This window comes from Anticarsia gemmatalis, chromosome 14 (assembly GCF_050436995.1).
Source record: "Anticarsia gemmatalis isolate Benzon Research Colony breed Stoneville strain chromosome 14, ilAntGemm2 primary, whole genome shotgun sequence".
In the NCBI taxonomy this organism is placed as follows: Eukaryota; Metazoa; Arthropoda; class Insecta; order Lepidoptera; family Erebidae; genus Anticarsia; species Anticarsia gemmatalis.
Genome location: NC_134758.1, coordinates 6192252 through 6214844, shown reverse-complemented (window position 1 = coordinate 6214844; position 22593 = coordinate 6192252). Strand labels below are relative to the sequence as shown.

The 22593-nt window shown below is 38.8% G+C and overlaps 1 protein-coding gene across 6 annotated transcripts in view; it reads left to right on the top strand.

The window, feature by feature from the left end:
• The window catches only part of Fife (regulating synaptic membrane exocytosis protein fife), a 100375-nt gene extending 77813 nt beyond the window's left edge, over nt 1–22562 (top strand). For 3 of the 6 annotated variants that reach the window (XM_076122737.1, XM_076122739.1, XM_076122738.1), the window contains 18 exons: nt 2941–3055; nt 8346–8454; nt 8572–8725; nt 9005–9238; nt 9476–9657; nt 9950–10087; nt 10221–10480; nt 10699–10823; nt 11233–11401; nt 11812–11870; nt 15043–15233; nt 15342–15516; nt 15707–15860; nt 16423–16605; nt 16847–17011; nt 18677–18870; nt 19187–19345; nt 19487–22562. In XM_076122737.1, coding sequence (XP_075978852.1) covers nt 2941–3055; nt 8346–8454; nt 8572–8725; nt 9005–9238; nt 9476–9657; nt 9950–10087; nt 10221–10480; nt 10699–10823; nt 11233–11401; nt 11812–11870; nt 15043–15233; nt 15342–15516; nt 15707–15860; nt 16423–16605; nt 16847–17011; nt 18677–18870; nt 19187–19345; nt 19487–19672 — 2952 coding nt within the window. In that variant the 3' untranslated portion in view covers nt 19673–22562. Of the gene's footprint in view, nt 1–2940; nt 3056–8345; nt 8455–8571; nt 8726–9004; nt 9239–9475; nt 9658–9949; nt 10088–10220; nt 10481–10698; nt 10824–11232; nt 11402–11811; nt 11871–15042; nt 15234–15341; nt 15517–15706; nt 15861–16422; nt 16606–16846; nt 17012–17470; nt 17492–18676; nt 18871–19186; nt 19346–19486 lie in introns of those variants that run through there. The other 3 variants (XM_076122740.1, XM_076122741.1, XM_076122742.1) reach the window with 3 other exon arrangements.
• Nucleotides 22563–22593: the final 31 nt, after the last annotated feature.

Here is a 22593-nt window from a genome sequence, read left to right as displayed (position 1 = left end):
TCATAATCGTATTTCCTTTAATTGTTATAGTGCCGCGACACTTCGATTTATATTTGCAATTCCACCGTGAGGACCCATTTTTATTATCTTTTTTTTTATAGTACTGGTAACCATCATTTAGCAGAATCTCACCACCTCTTTTAGATGTCACGAAACAAAGTTCTTGTGTTTTATCTATATTATTATGTCGACTTGTTGAAGGGACTACTTCTATTTGAGACATTATTCATTAACAATGATTCTTCTTTAATCTGAAACAGGCCATTAAATATATTCGTTTTATTTAAGTTATTATTTTACACGAAATAAGTAGTGAGTAAATTTACCACAACATAAAAGACAACTAATTGAGTAAACTCAGCTATAAGAAAAAGAAATAAGAAATAAAAAATAAGAAAAACAATTGGACTAAAATCTATAACAATAATTAGGTAACTTCTGAAGAGTGTCCATAAAACAAAGTTCCAAAGAAGACTAAAGTGTATTATTATGATTATTTTTTATTTTAATCATAACCAATGTTACTAATAATGACACATTTTGCACCGGCTAGTCGACGGTCGGCTGGACGAGTCGTGTGTGTATGAACAAATTAATTAATGTATAATAATTTGGTGGAATGCTAGCATGACTAATTTTACAAATTCACAGTATTGTAAGTAATAATTGTTCAATAATTAGCAGAGACAAATTAAATATAGAAATAATAGTGACAAAATTATCAGAAAAGAAAACCAGGGAAGATTTGAAATATACATCCAAATAAAATCACTTAAACATGCAACAGATAAAGTAATTTAATACTTACCAGGTACTTAATTAAACGTTTGCTTATTTTCTTATTACTTGTGATTATCACCTTTTACCACACGGAACTTTATTGCACAAATGCACACACGTCAACAACTTAAAGCTCCAACTAATTGTAATGTAATGCAAAATGTCACTGTTTTGTTTTTGCTGGCCTGCGATCCCTCTAATACTCACCCCGCACCATACCCCTTTGTCTACTCCCTGCGCCCGCGCGCCGAAGAGAGCGAGGAAAGGTCTAGCTTAGACGCGAGTTTGCCTTGCGTATGTCCAAAAAATGATAATGTTCGATTGTCTATTTTACTTATAAAACATATTACACTTTATATACATAAGTTTCATTGGTGTTTCTACATGAAGGTTACCAAAATAATAATAATAGTAATACCGTGTATTTGCTTAGGTACTTGTTTCGTCAATTTTTTTGATTTCCATTTAACAATTTTCAACATAACTGTACCCCTTTCCCAACTAAATAACATTGAACGAACAACAAGAACACATATTTTTTGAAGGTCCAAAGGGTACTAAAAAAGAGGTCCAACGTTTACTTTTTTACTTGTTTTAATTTGGAAGGTCCAACGGGTACTACAAATGAGGTCCAATGGGCACATTGATTATTTTATTTTGAAGAAGGTCCAAAAGACCTAAACATTAGGTCGAACGGGTAATATTTGTAATAGGGTCTAATCTTTGAGGTCCAACGGGTACGCAACCATATTTTCTGAGACAACTGATATTCTTCACGAAACCATTCCACTACAAATAGACGTGGTTTTTATATCGTATGTGGTGTCGTATCTCGATCTCATCCATACAATATAGCCTATTTTATCAAATTATCTGAGTAAAACTCTTATGCCAATGTAAAAGAGGGTTCAAGGTCCCAAGATCCAGTTGGCAAAATACGAATTACTATACTCCCCTTACGGCACAAATCTAATTCTATCGGGATACAACCGCAGGCAAAAACTAGTAAATAGTATAACATACAACATCTTCCTCTTTTGAATACAAATGTGATAAGGGGATGGACTCAAAGGACCTTGTAAAGATCCTTTATTCCTTATTTTGTAATAAGGCAGAAGTGTAAACATAGTTCTATTATATAGGTATAATGATTTTAATTGAAATATCCATTAGGTAAATCTATACTAATATTATAAAGCTGAAGAGTTTGTTTGTTTGTTTGTTGGTTTGTTTGTTTGTTTGTTTGTTTGAACGCGCTAATCTCAGGAACTACTGGTCCGATTTGAAAAATTCTTTCGGTGTTAGATAGGCCATTTACCGAGGAAGGCTATAGGCTATATAACATCATCGCTACGGCCATAAGGAGCAGAGTAGCAACGAAAAATGTTACAAAAACGGGGAAAATTATGACCCATTCTCTCTTCGGTGACGCAAGCGAAGTTGCGCGGGTCAGCTAGTGTCAGATAAAATCTGTGGAAAATATACCAAGAATGAAATAAATTATACTATGTTCAAAGCACACATTTATAATTATATAGATTATACATTTTAAATGTGTGCGTCATCGTCAACGTAAAATGTATCTGTTGCTAATTACAAAGAAATAATAGTTGAACGCCTTATCGCAGCACGACAAGGTATAATACTTGCAAACTATTGACCACTTTCTACCGTACAGAAGTTTATTGATACAAAATTGATAGTAAGTAGTGACCGTAATCCTTCGCGTCTATTTTGGCCTCCATCACTTATAGTTACTGAAGAGAAAGTTTGAGATGACTTGCGAGGGAAGCAATAAAATCGCTCCGTAGTCTAGTTCGGGAGACGACAATATTGATTTTTTCGTCTCTGATGTATTTCATTCTCCATCTGTTGCTCTCCATAAAATTTACGACAGTATTACTGAGTCGTTATTTTTGTATGAAGAGTTTTATCGCCGCGCAGCGTCGCTTTCCACGACACGAGTTCTTCTTCAGCGCAAGTGTTTTTATCGGGATCACTAATTCACGGCATTTTTATCGTTACATACTTCGTTATTTCTCTAATAAAAAACGAACTTTATTGGGATTCTTTTTCTATTGATTTGATTCTTCTAAAAAGGACTTTTAGCTTCAGAATATTTTATGCTTGTGTTTAATTTATTGTTGTTTGCTTAATCAGATGGTGGCGACGGAGGAGACAACGAGCACAGTGACTGGGCAAATAGAGTCACCCGGGACCTTCGGCAAACTACGACAAACCCTCTCCTCCTCGCTGCTCACCGCCCAAGATAAAGGTAAACTAACACCACCATCTTAATTTAGTTCCAAGAAAAACAGTAGCCCACCTGAACGTGGTCAAGGGATGAAAGTCCATCGGCGTTAATTGGATTTAATTAGGGAAACATTTGCCTTTGAAAGTTACACTTTGTATGGCATATTAACATTGTTGCTGCTCATAACAAGTCTAATAATGCCAGAGGTAAATAAATTGTTAGACTTCACACGAAGTTACATAACTGTGGGCCCAACTTACGTAATAACTGAACTACATACACGTATGTAGGGACCGTTGGAATATTAGCACCGCCTAAGCGTGAAGACTTACTGAGCTAAGCCAATCTGCGTAACTACTAGTAGTAAAATCAGCTATATAACAACGAGAAAGGTTTCGAATAAAAGCTCCCAATTTATAGTAAAACAAAAATAAATTTTATCCTCACATCTGGGGGCACGGAAGTGCCCCCGCAAGTCGAGCAAAAAAAAAGCGGCACGGCCGTAACATCCTTTTCTCGAAGCAATTCGGGCTATTTTTGACACCCCTATAATTTCGTAGTGGATCAAACAAGAAGCCTGGATTTTCAGCGACTAATTAGTCATTGTATAAACACGGTATATTTAAAATTTCAGTCAATTTGAACCAGTAGTTTAGGAATGACAACTTGTTAAAATTTTGAATTTTGTCACTCACTGATTCACTGACTCACTGACTCACCGATCATCAAAAGTCTAAGGTACTTCTAGCAGACTTAGAAGCTTAAAATTTAGAATACAAATAGGGTTTAGTGTCTTAATCATGGGAAAAATTTAATATTTTCTAATTTCGGTCCAGTTTTCTAAATACACCAACTGCAACAATAACTTTGTAATCCCATATAAATCTATAAGATTACAAGGTTACATTTGCAGTTAATGAATCTGGGGGCACGGAAGTGCCCCCGCAAGTCGAGCAAAAAAAAAGCGGCACGGCCGTAACATCCTTTTCTCGAAGCAATTCGGGCTATTTTTGACACCCCTATAATTTCGTAGTGGATCAAACAAGAAGCCTGGATTTTCAGCGACTAATTAGTCATTGTATAAACACGGTATATTTAAAATTTCAGTCAATTTGAACCAGTAGTTTAGGAATGACAACTTGTTAAAATTTTGAATTTTGTCACTCACTGATTCACTGACTCACTGACTCACCGATCATCAAAAGTCTAAGGTACTTCTAGCAGACTTAGAAGCTTAAAATTTAGAATACAAATAGGGTTTAGTGTCTTAATCATGGGAAAAATTTAATATTTTCTAATTTCGGTCCAGTTTTCTAAATACACCAACTGCAACAATAACTTTGTAATCCCATATAAATCTATAAGATTACAAGGTTACATTTGCAGTTAATGAATTATTATTACAGTAGAAAATAAAATAAATAGGTGTAAATAGGTACCTACTATATGAGACATAACGGGGGAGGGGGTATAGGGTGGATAAGGGTGTTTAGCCCATGAAACTGAACAACATTCCCATAGGAAAATATGTTGAATTATGAAAAAAAAAACGTCTTTCCATACAAATTGGACTTATGTTCGCTCTACAAAAAGAAGTGAGATGCCATCAAAAACATTCTGTAAAAACCTCAAGTCTCGCCGTAAAAAGTTGTGAGATCGATATAATACCAAGTCGATTAATGTATTTAGTCTCTACTTAAAGGACCTTCTGTCTTAAGTTATTAAGTATGTTATTATCATGCCAATTTAAAAAAAAAATACCTTTAAAACAATTAGATCGACTTGGTCATCGCAAGAAAACACAAATTCGCCATTAACATTTCAGGAGCATTAACTTCTCGTCGTGCTGTGTAGTGTGCTACATACTAATAATTAAATCATGCGATGGCCAGGTCGGTCTATTTGTTTTAAAGGTATTTTTTTTTAAATTGGCATGATAATAACATACGTAATAACTTAAGACAGAAGGTCCTTTAAGTAGAGACTAAATACATTAATCGACTTGGTATTATATCGATCTCACAACTTTTTACGGCGAGACTTGAGGTTTTTACAGAATGTTTTTGATGGCATTCCTTCTTCTGAAAAGCAGAAGAAGAAGACACTGACATTAAATTTGCATGTAGTATAAAACATGTTCCAAAAAAGAAAGCCAAAGAAAGCCAAATAAACTTTGCGCTTTTTACAGCAATCGGATAAAATGAGATACCAAATTCCTAAGCTTAGTAATGCGTAAAATTGGTCTGACGGATCAGAAATGTATTCCTTCTAAGCCTTATACAAATTTCAGGGACTTCACAATTGTTTGGCCATAAATATAAGAGACGTTGGCATCCGTGAATGATAAAAGTATTCTTTTATTTTGGGTTCTCATACTGAGAATGTTTTGAATTATAGATTTTGGATATTTTTATCAAATAAAGCGTTAACTTGCTCACAAATCGATTCAAATGAAAATATGTTTTGTTGACATTAGTGTAAGTAAGAAATAATCACTTTTTTATTTAGTCAGAAAAAAAAATGTGATAAATATCCAAACAGTAATACATTGTAATACAAATCTAATAAGATACATACATATATTTTTAACTCAGTTACGTTCTGTAACCAATCAACTTTCAAGTCTGAAAATAGCTGCAGTGCATAAATAGCAACAGGATGTTCACCTACAACCTTCACTCCCACACTCTCCGCGTTATGGACACCACGTGGGCTGATAAGAATTATTTATACGTCTATCTTATATTTAGAATACTGTTTAACATGCGAAATAATACCGGCAAAAGGATAATCCGCAAGTTAAAAATAAACCTCTATTACAAGAAATAACTAATCCAACTTCTCAATTCCTAAGAATAAACTGCTGTGATTTATGAAAACTTTTGTAGCACTTATTTATAGACGCGTTTGAAATAACCTTTCAGTACATTTAAGGGAATACAATTCACAAAATGTAATAATGTAGGATCTAAGATAGATGTAAAGTGACTCCCCTTAGCATTCCCAGTGGTCGGGCGGTGGAAAATCAACATTCCGGTCCCGTGATCTTTTGGGTCCAAAACGTACCCTATCTTGCGATACCTCAGATCTTTCATCCCAAAACAATATACATTCGTCACATTGACGTAAAAATCTGTTTAAAGATAATAACGTAGGATGTAGTAAAATTTATATTATGACAAATTACTACTAAAACATAAAAGCAAGATAAATGATCTAATAATAAAATGTAATTCGTTTGGCAACATGTTACGTACGCGAGATAATAAATCTTGAAACTATTCATGTATGCCGTAGATTGGAGAGACTGTTTTGTGTTTGTTTCCCTGAGGCCTTTATTACCCTTATTTATGTGTACCTAACACCGCGAGCGTTAACTCAATCCCATGCATAAAGTAAGCAATTTTCCTTGGGTTGATATTATGTCACTTTATAATGTTGAATATTTACAACAAAACGTTAAACTCTGAGTTTAGAAATACGTTGAAGTGAGTTTATTGTATTTATTTAGTAATAAAAATATTCATTGAAATATTATGCTTTTTTATACTTATTTAAGTCTTATATACCTAGGTTTATGCATTGAACGTCATAAAGACGCGTAGACCTGTCCTCAGGGTATATTGTAACACATCGACTGAGCGAAAGAAGATGTAGTATACATTTTCAGCCCCTATATTGTTGACGAGTTCACAATAAAAGTATTTTATGTGTAAGTAGTGAAGTTGTAGTGACGTTTTATTGTATATTTATACGCAACTATTTTTGACTATTGCTTAATATTTTACAAATTAATTAAAACGCTACAACTAGGCAGAGGCTTTTAGTGAGAGGCAAAGCGAAGTCAACAAATACAGGTATTATAAAAAAAACAATTTTCCAATATAGTAAAAGCGTACATTACTTTGGAATAATCCGATAATTTCGTCTGCAATTATTCTCCCCGACTTAAAATCTTATTACTTAGTTCCTACATTCCTACTTAACCATCTGTACTTTTGTTACTATAAACAAAAAAAATACTTAAAATACATAAGCAAAGCTAAGCAAAATATGATTGCATTAATTATCTAGTATAATGAAGTTTCAGATTGTGCTAACAAACAAACAAAACTTTATATCCCACTCGGTGAGTCGGTGACCGTATAATTACTATGGTAATTTCTGTCAGAACGAAACTTTTGTGGAAGGTGGTCACTCATAGCGGGTAGATAAACAAAGGGTAATAATATAGTTGTAGCTCCACTTGTTTATACTGCTACTAGCTAATATTTACTAGCGAGCTTATCAAAGTTATGTACTTTTTATTACAATTTTATAGTAGATATCGCTTTTATAGATGATAGGTGACTGTATTATAATTCTGGTGTTCATTACAATTTTCTCGTTCCTCTAATAAAAGGCACACCAATTTCTGGTACGCTTTCTATTACACTAGCTGACCCGCGCAACTTCGCTTGCGTCACCTAAGAGAATGGGTCAAAATTTCCCCGTTTTTGTAACATTCGTTGCTACTCCGCTCCTAATGACCGTAGCGTGATGTTATATAGCCTATAGCCTTCCTCGATAAATGGGCTATCTAACACTGAAAGAATTTTTCAAATCGGACCAGTAGTTCCTGAGATTAGCGCGTTCAAACAAACAAACAAACAAACTCTTCAGCTTTATTATATTAGTATAGATTATTTCATTACAAATTTTAATCAGGGGCTTTCACAGGTTTTTTTTTACTTAGCGCGCAGGCAAGCTAAACTGTTCACAATATCAAAATAAATGTTATACGGACAATTTTCAGATTAAACCCTATTAAATTAGTATAGAGTATTCTTGGTTAAACTGTTTGACAAAAAATAAATCGTACCCATATTAAAACGGATTAATGTGATGAACGTCACATAAAAACGTGTTAGGTATTTGACAGCGCTTAGGAGAAGTTCACGATGGAATTCATGATCATTTCTTAATATTCATAGCGAAATATCGCGCGCTACGCGTCTCCCGCAGGACCGGGCCGAGGGGGGCGCGCGGAGCTGGCACGCATTGTTAGCAGATTCCTGCTCGGAAGGTAGACACAAACTGCGGACTTATTTGAATTCCCATCGTTTCATTCCAATTCAGTATTTCATAACAATGAACTGAATGTAATTTGAGTTTGAATGACTTTCAGTTCATTTCGAAGCAGTCAATTCAAATCTAGTTTGGGGTTGAACTTACTACAGCTGTCGGGTCCATTGAATTGTAATTCGTAAGTAAAGAGTTGAAAGTAATAATTGGCCTTAAGATTTTGAATAAATAGGTTTTTTTGTTTCAGTAACAAAGCTAGGTCCTCGGCAGGGAGCGACCGAGGTAGTGGCAGAGCCTGCACCGGCACCGCCACCCGCTCAGCCTCCACCTCCAGCAACAACAGCAAAGGCCGAACGGTATACAGCTCTTATACTGTCCTATTCGACAAGTTCTTTTAATTATTCGCACTTCCATTGTGTCCTTACTATAATGATGACACAAAATGAGACCTAAAACTAAGAAACTTGTTATAGTGAGGCAGGGAAAGCGCCTTCCCGCGCGGGTGCATGCCGCGTCTGCTTGAAAGCTTTGAAGCCAGGTGAGGTGTTCCACACGTGCAATGGATGCCAGCACCGCGTCTGTGAGGACTGCTCCTCTTACTCCAAACCGGCCAGCGACGAAGATGCCGTAAGATATCATGATTTTGTGATGTTAATTTTGGTAATCAGATCTGTGTAAGGATTAGGATCGAGATTCAATACTCATTATCGAATTCATGCATTTAGCCTCAATGGTCATAGAATTTAATTCTTACTCATTTATTTTTAGATGAATTATAGACTCTGCGATACACATACATAAGTGGCTCAACAAAGTTAGTTGTGATAAGTACCGTATATCTAGATGTGTATCAAATGCAGCTGCTATGGTTGTTATTAGTTATTATACTTCGTTATTTTCCGTTAGAACTCATGGCGTTGCTCAGTGTGTCGTCGCAAGGCAGCGCCGCGCTTGCCGCCTGCAGCTCAAGACAGCACGGACTCGTTGTTGGAGGTGCCAGTACTGGAGGCCCTGCAACGCCGCCACTCGGAGGCTCGGCTCGGTAGTGGCGGCGGCGGCACTGGACTCGCACCACCACGCTCGCCTGAACTACGACGACACTCAGATGTATCGCCCGCATCGTTAAAAGAGCTAGAAAAGGTAATGTTTATCGGTAAACTTATTCAACATTTTCGTACTAAGGTCATTATATTAATCAAAATGTAGGTCAAGGTTATGCTACAAATATTTTAAAAATGTATTTAAATACAACTCCATCTTTATAAGAGCAGCTAACCTTAATTGGTTAGTTGGGTTGCAGGCTGCTATTCTATTAAGTATTTAGTTTTATAAATAAAAATGAGTATGAGTTCGTAACCACGCTGCCCGCGGCGGCAGTTAAAGGGCGGCGGCAGCACCACGCCGACGGTGGAGTCCCGGCGGCCGAGCACCGTGACGCCCGCGCGCCGCCGCTCCGTGCGAGCCCCGCGCCAGCGCTCCTGCGACGAGGATCAACCTGCCGCCAAGCAGTCACCCGCGCACCAACCCGCGCTCAATGCACCGCCATCCATATCTAGGAGGTAATTCTCCATCTGTAAATATTTAAGTGTTCGTATTCAGTATTCAGCTTTGTTGCACTAAATAATTCTCTCAGATATGATTGTGATGACAAATTCAGTTATTTCTTTATTAAAAAGTTTACTTGGAGTTGATTGTTCTGCCAGATTGGAGTTTTACCCTACACGGAAAAACTCAAGGCTTTGCTTCTCTACAAGAAAATATCTGCTAATTATATCTTACTTATGTTACTTATTAAGAAAAGTGTGTAACTGTTTGTTTTCCCTAAATAAATAAATTATGTTACCCATGTAGATCATCAGCAGTAGATGTGGTAGCCGGTGCAACTTCAAGACGTGGTTCGTACCGCACGGATGACACTGATTCTACACCACAAATATCCGGGCTCAGTGTCGACGAAGATCGACCGATTAGGCGACGTGGCAGCCAATTGTGAGTTTTATAATTTATATCTTTTAAACACTTGTCCTATTTCAGTGATTGTATTGGATATCAATTGAAGAACCTTTTGTAAATTAATTTAATATTTAGTGAAAGCTAAATTATTAAAAAAATATTTGCACAGGCCCGATATCGCTGCGTTACAACAGCGGACAGGTGCTTTAAATGCGATGGCAGCTCTGGCATCGCGCAGTTCAGACACGTCGACGGAGCCAGCTGCGGCGGTGTCTGCTGCAGCCGCCGCCGCCGCCGCCGCGCTCACAGCAGCTGCACGGCAAATGTCTGTCGACGCTGAAGCCATCAAAATTGTCATCCATGATGTCGATGACCGCACACCAAGGCGTGTCTCATTGCGCCGCGATCCCAATGATAAAGGACATCGCTGTAAGATTTTATTACTTAAAAGAACTTCCCTTAAGGTCATAACCGCCCTGGGAAATAATTAAACTAATTTCGAATTTTTTATTCTACTTCTTATGTGTCTGTTTATTTATTCACCAAAATAAAAAGCGGGCTTGGGTTTCTGAGGGTAATCTAAAAAATATAACATCGCTCAGTCAACAAAAGGTTTTCACCCAACCCGTGGAAATTATTAATTACAGCGCGCGGTTTCGGTATGCGTGTGGTGGGCGGCAAACCGGACGCGAGCGGGCGCCGCGAGGCCGTCATTGTGTGGACCGTGCCCGGCGGACCCGCCGACCTCGCCGGCCTACAGCAGGGTGATAAGGTATTCACACCAACAATAACATCGCATTTTTAGTGAACAATAACACAAAACGCTGATTTCTCTGATAACTGACTCACCAAGAATATGGGGGACACACAAAACATTGTAAGTACCTATATAATTTAGCCAATGAAGAAGGTTTATTAGTCAGTTTCTCCATTGACTATAAACAGGTTAATCAAATTTTGTGGTCTCAGCTCCGATTAACGACATACCTTCATCACAACCTTCATTATCCCTTTGCGAGGTATCGACGTGACACGTATCAAGGCCCAAGGTTTAACGGTCAAACGTAACTTTAGTAAAAATAATCCTGCCCGTTATTACACCTACCTCGCTGGGGACAAATTGATCAAGAAATTAACAGACACGTGTCAAATCAACAAGCAAATGTGATGTAATTTTCTAGGTGCTGGAATGGGGTGGGGTGCCATTGACAGAACGTAGTTTCGAGGAAGTGTGCGCCGTACTTGAACGTGGCGGTGACAGTGTCGAGCTGCTCGTGGAGCCCGCGCCACAGCTCGATGATCAGCCCACGCAAGCCTCGCAGTCTTCTTTGCATCACCACGCTCTTTACGGTATGCATATCATTCAATTTTTTTATAATTCTTGATGAAAATCTCCTGATATTTGTATAGTTATTCCCTCAAAAAACTAAATTAACTATCGAAATCACCATGAAATTGATAAGAAACCACTATTCTTCTTCTTGCACAAAAATACTCACACCTAATGAATTTTTTACTAGAATTATTCACACAATCTTTCTCTTTCCTCCTTTGGTTTAATTTATTTTTCCTGTTTAACCTTTTAAAATTGCTATGTCAACAGCATTTTTTCTGTACCTGTCTTGTTCTGCACCATCATTTCAAGCCTCCTTCTTGGGCGACACGGTATTTTCACACTTTTCTATTCTTACTTCTTTAGTCACTTAAGTTGAATGGAATTTTAATTTAAAGACTAGATTAACCTGTGTTTTGGTTCACAGAACCGGATACCGACAAATCACCATCGTCGCCGACCCGACGGAAATTGCCGAAAACCCCGGTATAATATCCATAAATAGGCTTTAATTGTAACAATATGTGTTGTGAACCCATAAGACATTGAGCCAATCGCTCCTTCATAAACTTTAGTAGAGACTGTCACTCGGTGCCTACTCCTCTGCGCTTTTCGGATCATTCATTGATAGCGTGTGGTCTTCTACAATCATTGTGTATTTATGTGGTTAATAGATCATCAACGAGATATACTAAAGAGACTGTAAGCTTACGGTACATCCACGTGGACAACACTGCATGTACAAAGTTCGTCGCTTAGGTATACATCCCAAGATGATCCACTAACTAGAATCACAATCAATTAAATCCATTTTTCGTTAGTTGTTAACTTAATTGAGGATGAGCTTTAAAGAGACGAGCCCTAGAACATCTCGGAGTTCAATGATTTGATCAAATATTAGTATCCATTGTACAAAGTAATGTTATGTAATTAAGAGATTGTCTCTATTCATACTATGTTGAACATGTGAACGAGGAGCTGATAGTATGTTGCTGGTATAAAGAATCTTCGTCGGTCGTTTCATGTACTGAGGCCAACCGGAGTGGCGCGATCACTGCAGCTCTGAAACCGATCAAGTTCTTTTTCCAAACTAAGTATAAAGGCATAGACTCCATGTAATGAACTTGCTCGGAACGATTTGCTGTCGGTTTTGGGTGAGAATAGAGTCGGAGTGCAGGGGCTGGTCTCCACTGATCTGCTGTGATACTGTAGCACTAATCAGTCGAACATCTTCCACGTTAGTCTAGTTGTAAGAGATTAGTGTTTCTACTATATATACGACCGTAGATGTACTTTAACTTTGTTAACCTTTACTATTTAGAAAAGGGATGCTCTGTTTGTTTACTTGAAATATTTATATACCTACGTATATTTATAACCTTATTTGTTATCTATATTCGTTATACGTTACCGTTTATATAATTATTATCCTAAGTGAAGTGTGAAAAAATGCTACCTACTTATTTTCAGATTTTTATTTTTTCTATCACCCGACCAATTTCATAATGTCGCCATCGGCACCGAGCGGAATTAGGGAATGATCGGCAAATACACAAATAACGATGAATCACAAGAGTATAAGTAAGTGTAGAGAGATGCTAATCACAGTTTTAGTGATCGATCGTAGCTTAGGGGACTCGTCCCGGCATCGAGTATCATCTATAGGTTACCGTGGATGATTAGTGCTCATTGTCTACCGACAGTGCGAAATGAGATGTAGTGAAGCTAGTTTCGCCACAGCTTTCAGCTTAGCCAATGACAACAAAAGTTACATCAATTTAATCACAACCGCGATAGATAATATTCGGCACACACAGCTCACTTCATATACTAACAAAAAGTGAAGACATAAGTGACACAGTAAGGTAGCATCAAAGGAACGGTAGAGACGCCAGCGAGCACGAGGGGAGGACGCCGGCGACGAGAGGTGAGCGCGTCGCGTGGCGCGCACGAAGCGCGCGCGCCCGCCGAGGGGCGACCACGAGCCCACACTCCCGTTTGTACCGTCTCATATCTAGCGCATCGAGTGTCTGTTACCGAGTCTTGCTGTTGACTTAGTTTAGTGTGATGCCGCACTTGTATCGAAGGCGCTCGCAGCGACTAGTCTCGTTAGGAGCTTCGAGTGGTGGCAGCACGGTACACCGCACTGGAACACCTTGAACGACAGGCGCGCACCGACGCTTCTGTCATGTGATGACGACACCGTACAGCAACACGATGTACATAACCGCTCTTAAGTAGTTGACTGTTGAAATTCGTTATATACGGATTGAAAAATGCATGTAGTTGCACAATGTCGATAATGTGCATATTGAACTAGTTAAAGCACCGTATAAAACGTGAAGCCTTTGTGTGTGACACGAATTTTGATCCAAACGATGTCTTTCCATTAAAATGAAATAATGTTTAATTATACTGTATGGCGTTTTATAATTGTTATGAATAAAATACACGTGTGTATCGTTAACGCTTTAAGTACTAATGTGTTATTTATCTGTAATACCATTATTTAATGTCGATGTGAGTGAATGCGCCGATGCAATCATGCCATCATGCTCTGCGACAGGCACATTATAAATCCCAGGATACTACCTAGATAGATCTTAAACATTATTGTAAATAACGATGCCAAACTACAGTACTCTATCAAATATTGCAACATTAAAGTAAGTAGATTAACAGCGTGATAATTAACATATAGACAATACAAATGTTATACAGCTATAGCATAGTGTAGAGAAAAGCAATACATTTCTAATGCTTTAGTTGACCAGACAGGCATTTTTTATATTTACATGAAATAATATTTCAATGATTTATAGACCTACCGTAGACAATAATGCAATTTTTTAACGTAGACTTGGATATAGATTTCCTTATCCCATACGAGCTTGTGCAATGAACACTGGATAGATATTTAGGCATAAGCTAAAAGACTAACGATATTCTTAGAGAATGTCCGGGTGAACGTTTTGTTTCGGCTACAGACGTAGGTACATGCAGCTTGTGAAACCGGTATCAGCATGATACAGCTTCCTGCATGGCGGATGAGAACATCCGATTTTATTCATTACTTTGTGTTTAATAGAAATGCCTCAGCCCGACGCATGTTAATTTAACATCATATTTTGAAATGAATTGAATATAACGAGTTCTGAAAATATCAGTGGTGATGATGATTGTAATGCTATAAATACCGCACAAAATTACTGACCGTCTTATGAACTTCTCTCTTGCTGATGACAGATTGATAATATAGCTGATGGTTGCTGCATGTTACTTGATAAAGTACAATGCATTCCCCAGAGATCTATTACTGGTTTAGATTTGCATAACAAAACTTGAAAAATTATATTTATAAGCATTTTCGTTTATCCCAACATCACCCTATGTTTGTTCAGTAGTAATACTTACGTGATAAAAGTTGTACATGCCATGTGACTTTATTATAAAACGATTTTGTATGATCAAGTCGGGGATATAGCTGTACTGATTTTCATACTGATTTAGCCCTAAACTGGGTGAATGCCTTGTGAATGTTTTAATGTGAATTATGTGTGGTATGAGAATCATTCACAGCCGATTTCCCTGTGAGTCGCATTGTTGTACAACGTATGTCGTGACGAGTTGTGACCACATGATTATATTTCACGTGTAGGAGCAGGACCGGGCAGAACGCGCGCGCGAGCGTCCGCCGGCACGGGCACAACTGCAGGTGTGGTTTGAGTGTGACCTGCGCAAGCTTGTGATCGTGCTCATCGCGGCCGATGACTTGCCGTCTAGAGACCACACTCTAGGATATGGAGACGAGCCTGAGGCTTTCGCACGAATTCGCTTATTACCATCGCTGTAAGTAGATTTAATCATTTTTGAATAAAGATTAAGATACTTAAAAATGCCGATCTTTCAGGTAAACTATTTAATAATTATATCATTGAGTTTATTATTCTTGTTTAGTGAGACATGTCCACCGGTGGAGACAGATCCAGCTTCCGCGTCGTGCAGTCCCGTGTGGAATGCCACACTAAGCTTTGGCGGTCTAACTGCTGACTTACTGGCCGGCAGGGCGCTGGAACTTACTCTTTGGGATGCTTGCCCTGGCATTGAGCCAGTTCTAATCGGAGAATGCATTGTAAGTAATCGATTGATGTATGCATGCTTATTATTATTCCTCGAAAAAAATACTTTGCTGAATTTGATTGGCTTTATAACGCAGACAATAAAGTAAGTAGAAGCTAGTTTGTAATATTTAAATATATACAAATTAGAGGAACCTGCTCTTATGTAACCTTGGCACATATTAAATAAAATTCTATTGACAGATGGAGCTTGAAAAAGCATTTGCGGAGGAACGTGCGGTGTGGTGGACGCTGGAGGAGCGCGGTCCGCGGTCAGCCAACGCCTCGCCCCGCGGCTCACTCACTGGTGCGCGCGCATTACGCCGTGGAGACTTCGCCTCCCAGCGTTCTGTGTCAGGTACCGAACGCGGATCCAACCCCGAACGAGCTTCAAGTATGGTCGCCACTCACTTATCCATTTCACTTCCCCTCACTATTAGTTTTCATTACAGCCATTTTGTCTGTGCTCCACAAAACATAAACGATTATATCCTGTACTTGTCATGACTTCATTTACCAGACATCGTTACGTTATCGCGAACTTCCCATTGCCTACTTAGCCTTCATCTCTGCTTCACGTTAATGTTGTTGTTGAAATTTTCCCCAAGGACGATGATATCTTCTTCATGAGTCGTTGTTGTAATGGAGATAAGGCGACTCGGCGTTTACTTCGAGTTGATGCCCCGTTGTCGACACGCAAAATTGAGATAAGTTATGCCGAAATAAAAAATGAGTAACTAGGTACTGTATTTAGTGAGTGACAACCATAGCAATATAGTCATAATTGTTTATTATGGTTTTGACACAATTTAATTCACACATAAAAAGTTTTGGATCCGCGCTTAACGAATACCTTGACTTAGGATTCGTAGAACCGTTAAATGACATTCAGTGTCTTAAAAACATATTGTAACTTACAGATGATGTGGATTCGATCGGCGAATGTGCTTCATTGCTGCATCCCGACCATGCTTGGGTGGGCGGATCGCGACGTGGCTCCTCGCAGTCAGAAACATTGGAGGTTGAAGTTTACCAACTTGGAAAAGATTTTTCTCGATCCTTGCCCGGATCACGCCGATCTTCATTTCAACAACAAGAGAAGGGTAATGAAATAAATTGAGTTTCAGGTGACCAGAGTATAAATAAAACATATTTTTACCCAAGTTCCTAAACAAAATGGATTTAGGTAAAATCATTTAGTTAAGCCCTAATGTTATTTTTAGAAGTATTGCCTTTTTACTTTTACACAATACCCAGCCGGTTATAAATAATATGAAGTTTCACGACTAGAAGCGAGGTAAGTGCAATGTAAGAGTGAGGCAAACGTGAGGTACGGTTGTGTAGAAGCTGGCGACGCATCGCCGTCGATGGCGGCGGCGGCGTCGCGGCGCAACGAGCGGCGGCGCTCGTCGTGCGTGCGGCGCGACCCCGACGACATCCTGCGCTCGCTGCGCGCCGTCAAGGGCGAGCTCGGACGCACTCTGTCGCTGTCCGGCTCCACGGCCAGGCGTAAGTGTTATACGTTTTAGTGCATCGCCTATCACACCACTACTCCATGATATTTTAAAAGTTCACTGAGACCCTGATTAATTATAATGATGCTTTATTATAAAAGATAACGAAGCCCTGTAAATGTGTAAATTTCCGATCCAGTAGAGCCGTATTCATTCAACTGTATTAGTTGTGACCACGTTATGATGTAATAGAACCGATATAACCTTTGTAGAGCCGATATGATCACGATTGATTAATTTCTGATTTATTTATTTGTTTTACACTATTATTATATCACGAAACACTCCTTCGGTTTCTTGCCTTAAACACCCATACGGCATTAAGGTATACCCGTAAATGTGAAACACTAGCCCCGCCCGACTGACTCTCTACAGTAACACACAGAAATCATTAGACATGCGAACATTGAGGGTAGTACTGATTTGGACTGTGTTGTGCTTGTTTGGTCAGCAGCGACGGACCGTTAGCACCTCGGTAAGCGACTGCTCGTTCGTGCCCGCGCCCGCGCGCACTCCCGCACAGGGTTAGTTCGTGCGCGGTGTCGGTGTACGCGATCCCTTGTGACGTCCGACGGCCGCCAGTTCCCGCATTTCCACCCCTACTCCGCGTAGCCACAGACTGGGAGCGTTCTGTCTGTCTCGCTTGAATCTGACCCAAACGGGGCAGAACGTGCGCGCTCGGGTTGTGATCGGCGGGAGACGGGTGGACATTGGGGGCACGTAGTAGCATGGGTCATACATCGCTTGCGCGGCGGCCGCGCGCACGCACCGTTGAATGTGGCTGCGCCCGACGCTTTTCATCACTTCACTGTGTCTGTACTGTACTGTCCTGACGCATGCCCGGCCGCGGGCGATCACGCTCACTTCATCTGTCTCTGTGTACCGTCTGTTCGGCTGCCCGTCTTCGTTCATCTCGATGGCATTGTGTCGCCTAGGATGTTTGGATTTCATTATCTCTGCGAATGTCACTCATTATTACAAAGCGCATCTATTAGATTTCTTGTAAATATAATTATTATCCTACTATAGTTAGGCCGTAGATCATTATAACGTTTTATTGGATACGTTTCATTTTCAACTTTATCGTATGGGGAAAAGTAGATATGGCATAAGCGTAGGTCGCGGTCGCGCATGACGTAGCGGACGTTCGCGGCTCGCCGAAGCCAGCGGTGGCATGAGTTATGTTACGGTACTCCTCCACAAAATGCAAGTTTTCCTAAGAATCAATAAATGGCTGTTCATGACACGGAATGCTTACCATAATAAATTGAGGATCGCTTCAAACAACTATTAGAAACTCGACTCCACTCTTGGCTGCACACGATAAAACGCTTTCTCTTTCATTTATGTGTTTAGGAAAGGAAAGATTCGTTTTTATGTAAACCAAAACTGTATACATTGGCACGAAGCTGTTTGACGTGCTTATTTTATGTAAATGTTTATTTTCCATCATTTTAAGTGTTCGATTGAATGGTTTACTATCATTTTGTACTTTGGTTTTTGTTACTTTTACGTGTTTTATGAAATTAGAGTAAATATTGATGAAACCTTGGCCGCCACCCGTATGATATCAGTTGACATGATTAGCATCGCATCAAGCGAGTACCGTACGGGCGGTTATGACTGAGCAGCAATTTAAGTAAAGTTTGACACGGCGCAGGCACGGCGACGGGCCGCAAGGGCAGTATGTGGGCGGCGGTGCCGGCGGCGGCAGCGTGCGATGCGCTCGCGCCCGACAACGACGAGCCGCTGCTGGGCCCCGGCCAGCTGCCGCCGCGCAACGCGCTTCTGCCGCCTCTGCACGCCGAAATCAACATTAGCATCATCATGGTCAAGGGACAACTAGAACTCGAGGTTCAATACATATCATTTATATACAACTGCTACTTTTTTTAAATTTCCGACTCAATTATGTTACACTTTGATTTATTACCGATATTAAATATGTATGAAAAGAACAACAAACTATGTAAATATCAGAGCTACAAACAAAACTTAACTCTCTCCACTTTTCCTCTTTTCGTCCTTAGAAGAATATTTTGCACTTTAATGTCTTTAATGTAGCATAGATCAGAAGTAAAAAAAAGAACGATCCTACCTACTTGTATCATTCTCTATAAAGTTCGCAATCTATAAAGTGTATGTCATAGAAGTGCATAATGTGCATCAGGTATCGCACGCTCGTCGTGTCTACGGGGTGAACGGAGAAGTGCCGGACTCGTACGTCAAGTGTTACCTCCGCGATGGGGACAAGTGGCTGCATAAGCGCAAAACTCGCGTCATTAGGCGAACTACGGAGCCTCACTTCAAACAGACGCTCAAGTATCAGGTACAAATTATGTATGAGGTTTTTGCCCTTTCACGTGTATTGTTTTCAGATAGTCATAGAAAAATATTCCAAAAATAATCAAGATCGTGACTATTATAATTTCCTATATTTCCCAACTAACGTGCAACTGTGTTTACTTAGGCCAGCGAAGCTCTCGGTCGCACTTTGGTGGTGATGCTGTGGCAGCGATGTGGCGGGTTCGAACACAACTTAGCGTTAGGCGGCGTGGAGATCTGCTTGGACAAGTTGACGTTGCCGCAGCGCACGTACGGCTGGTACCCGCTGTTCCCCGCCACATCGTTCGCCGCCGACGAGTCCCCCGACTGATCCAGGGAGCCGTCGCCGGAGCGCCGCGACGACTAGGCGCACCACGACGGCTCGCACTCGCGCCCCGACCGACACCATCCTCTACGATCCTATTTGTTGTCTTTGCCGTGCATTCGTTTTCGCCCACATACTGCTGTTGATCGGACTTTATATTTGTGTTGATCGTAATGATGATAATAATATTGTAAATATTTATTGTGGTGTTTAATCAACTCTATGTGAAATCTGATGTAGTACTTCGCTTGATCTGAGTTACATTTAGTTAGTGTCCAGACGGCAAATATCAATAGATATTTTGTATTCGGATTCGGGTCAAAATTACAAAATGAAACAGTCCAAAAGGGCAGGCCCCGGAAGGACCTTCGAGCAACACCATGTTTTAGACTGTAGTCAAATAAAAAGGAGCTTATTGTAGAAGTGCTTCGAATTTTTTAAATGTGTATTTTATGTCCAAAGTAAGGATGCGCCTAATTACGGTAATATTTGTTACGGTAATTTATTGAAAGCTCAAAAATGTATGCGTTTCATTTGAACAACTTCGGTGTTTGCGCTTAATATCTATGATAAATACATATTATTATATTAGTAGAAGTTTTATGTTATGTTTAATAAATCGTATGTGTGTCACAATATAATTCAATAAAATTCCGAATATTTAGAATAGTACGACAAGACAGTAGAACGTTTCATGTGAAGTACAATAGTTTAAAATAGTTGTATTATATCTACAATGCATGTATCACTTCGTAACTTTGACTTTAACGTTCTCGTTTATCTTTTGTAGAGAACATTTTATTTGACACGTATAAATAATATAAAATTTCCTTTTGGATGTGTATCGTCTAAACAAGTTTAGTATCCAGTGTAACGTGTATATCTAAGTACATAGTTATTCGTATCAACACTATCTTGTAACATACGTTATCAAATGACCCCAACTTCGACACTTTGCCTTATATGATTAACATTTCTAAAGTTATTCTAGTGAGTAAGTGCGTCTAGATACTATTCTTCCAAGGTTGTGCTTTAGTGAATTTTCCAAAGTATACCTACTTGATTTACAAATCTTCTCTATTACCAATTTGGTATGAAACTTTATTTCATCGTGTCCAAGATCTTATTCTACGAACTGTACATAGTTAATGTGAAATTATTTCCCAAAATTTTCTACGCACAACATTTTCGTGATAGATTTATAATTAATAATCTTTTATAATATGTAGATGAAAACAAATGTACACATTACTGATTAATACTTTAACATCTTCAATATCAAAAAATATTACTACGTTTCGTGTTTAGATATCATGTCATAGATGTAGACCGGGTATAACTCCAGTGTAATAATTCATGTGATCAGTGTAAAGTATGTACGGGACGTAGACGCGGTCGATAGCCGGCCCTCGTGTGGGACACGACTCGCACCACTCATCTATTTAGACACCTACAATTTCATTAAGTAGATAATTAAATATTCGTGAGATGAATGATATTTTGATCATCGGTGTTAGTAACAATCTACATATCCTCTGCGAGATATCTTGTAATATATCTTGTTGAAATCTGTGTTCTTCCAGTGCTATCATAGCTTAGTGGCTCACCGACAATATTTGACTTGCTTACTCAAAGACTAGACGCTGATAGAGACGAGTGCGCGTGACGTCACGCCGCGTGCACGGTGCACGGCGCGTGCGTCGCCACTTCACGTTGCTCTGTTCTTATGGTGCGTCGTTATATTTTATTTTATCGTGGTTGTATATTTCCCAAGAGAGAGAAGTATTTATTAGACATCTAAATATTCACTTATTAGATTAACTAAATTTTAAATACTCGAATGATGAATCATTGCCTAAAGACATATATATCAGGTGTTAAGTATATTTTTACACTATAATTTTTGTATTCGATTGATTTGAACAAAGTATACATAAATTATTTACAATGTATCGATGAAAGATCTAGATATTTAATATTACTATCAATTCTGACAGAGTGTTGGGATCGATCAAAACTACTTACGCTTATTATCTTGATATTTAGAGTAATGACAAAGTATAATTCTTACGTAAGTAACAAATGTAAAGACATAATCTAATGATATGATGTGCCTCGATGAGCCCGATACCGCACGGTCAGGTCACGTGCTGATTACTCAACACGCCTTTCATAATGTGCAACACCATATTCTCCATACCTCAATATAATATTGCCAACCAATGTTGTAAAAGCGGTCTATTATAATTAACTTTGGATAGCTAGAGAACTTACTTAAAGAGTAACAATCTGGTCAATTGAAATAACGTATATCTTGAAATACAAACTGCCGCGTTGTAAGATTGTTACATTCGTTCCCTTTTGCCTTGACATTTACTTAACGTATCAAATATCATAAGCACTCACGTCTGTTTGTGATTTATTAGTCAAGAATCGCTAAATTGTCATTGGCATTAAATCGCTATATAAAAAGAAAGTATGAAAGTTGCAAGTTATGAGCGATGTGTTCGGTACCACGATGACCTTAGTCCGGCCGGCGCACACCGCACACATGTGATATGGTATCGGATATCATACTATGTACCTTTCTTACATTAGCGTTAGTCTTATATCGTTTCTTCCTAGAACACATTTCCACATTTCGTTTCTTGATGAATACTGAAAATATTAAACTAAGCATTTTTAACTGTAATTTCCTCATTCTATATGAAAATAAAGGCAGTATATAAGTAAATGTATCCTTCTAACTTCTCTGTCTTTTCGGCTTCTCTTTTCAGTATTAATCACGACAACGGAATGAAACTCTACAAATCCTAGTACGTAACAAATATGTGTGTCAAAATATATTATTAAATAAATGTGATAACAAATGAGTTTATTATAGCGATATAAACAATAACAAGTTGTTTTATTATACTTTTTATTTA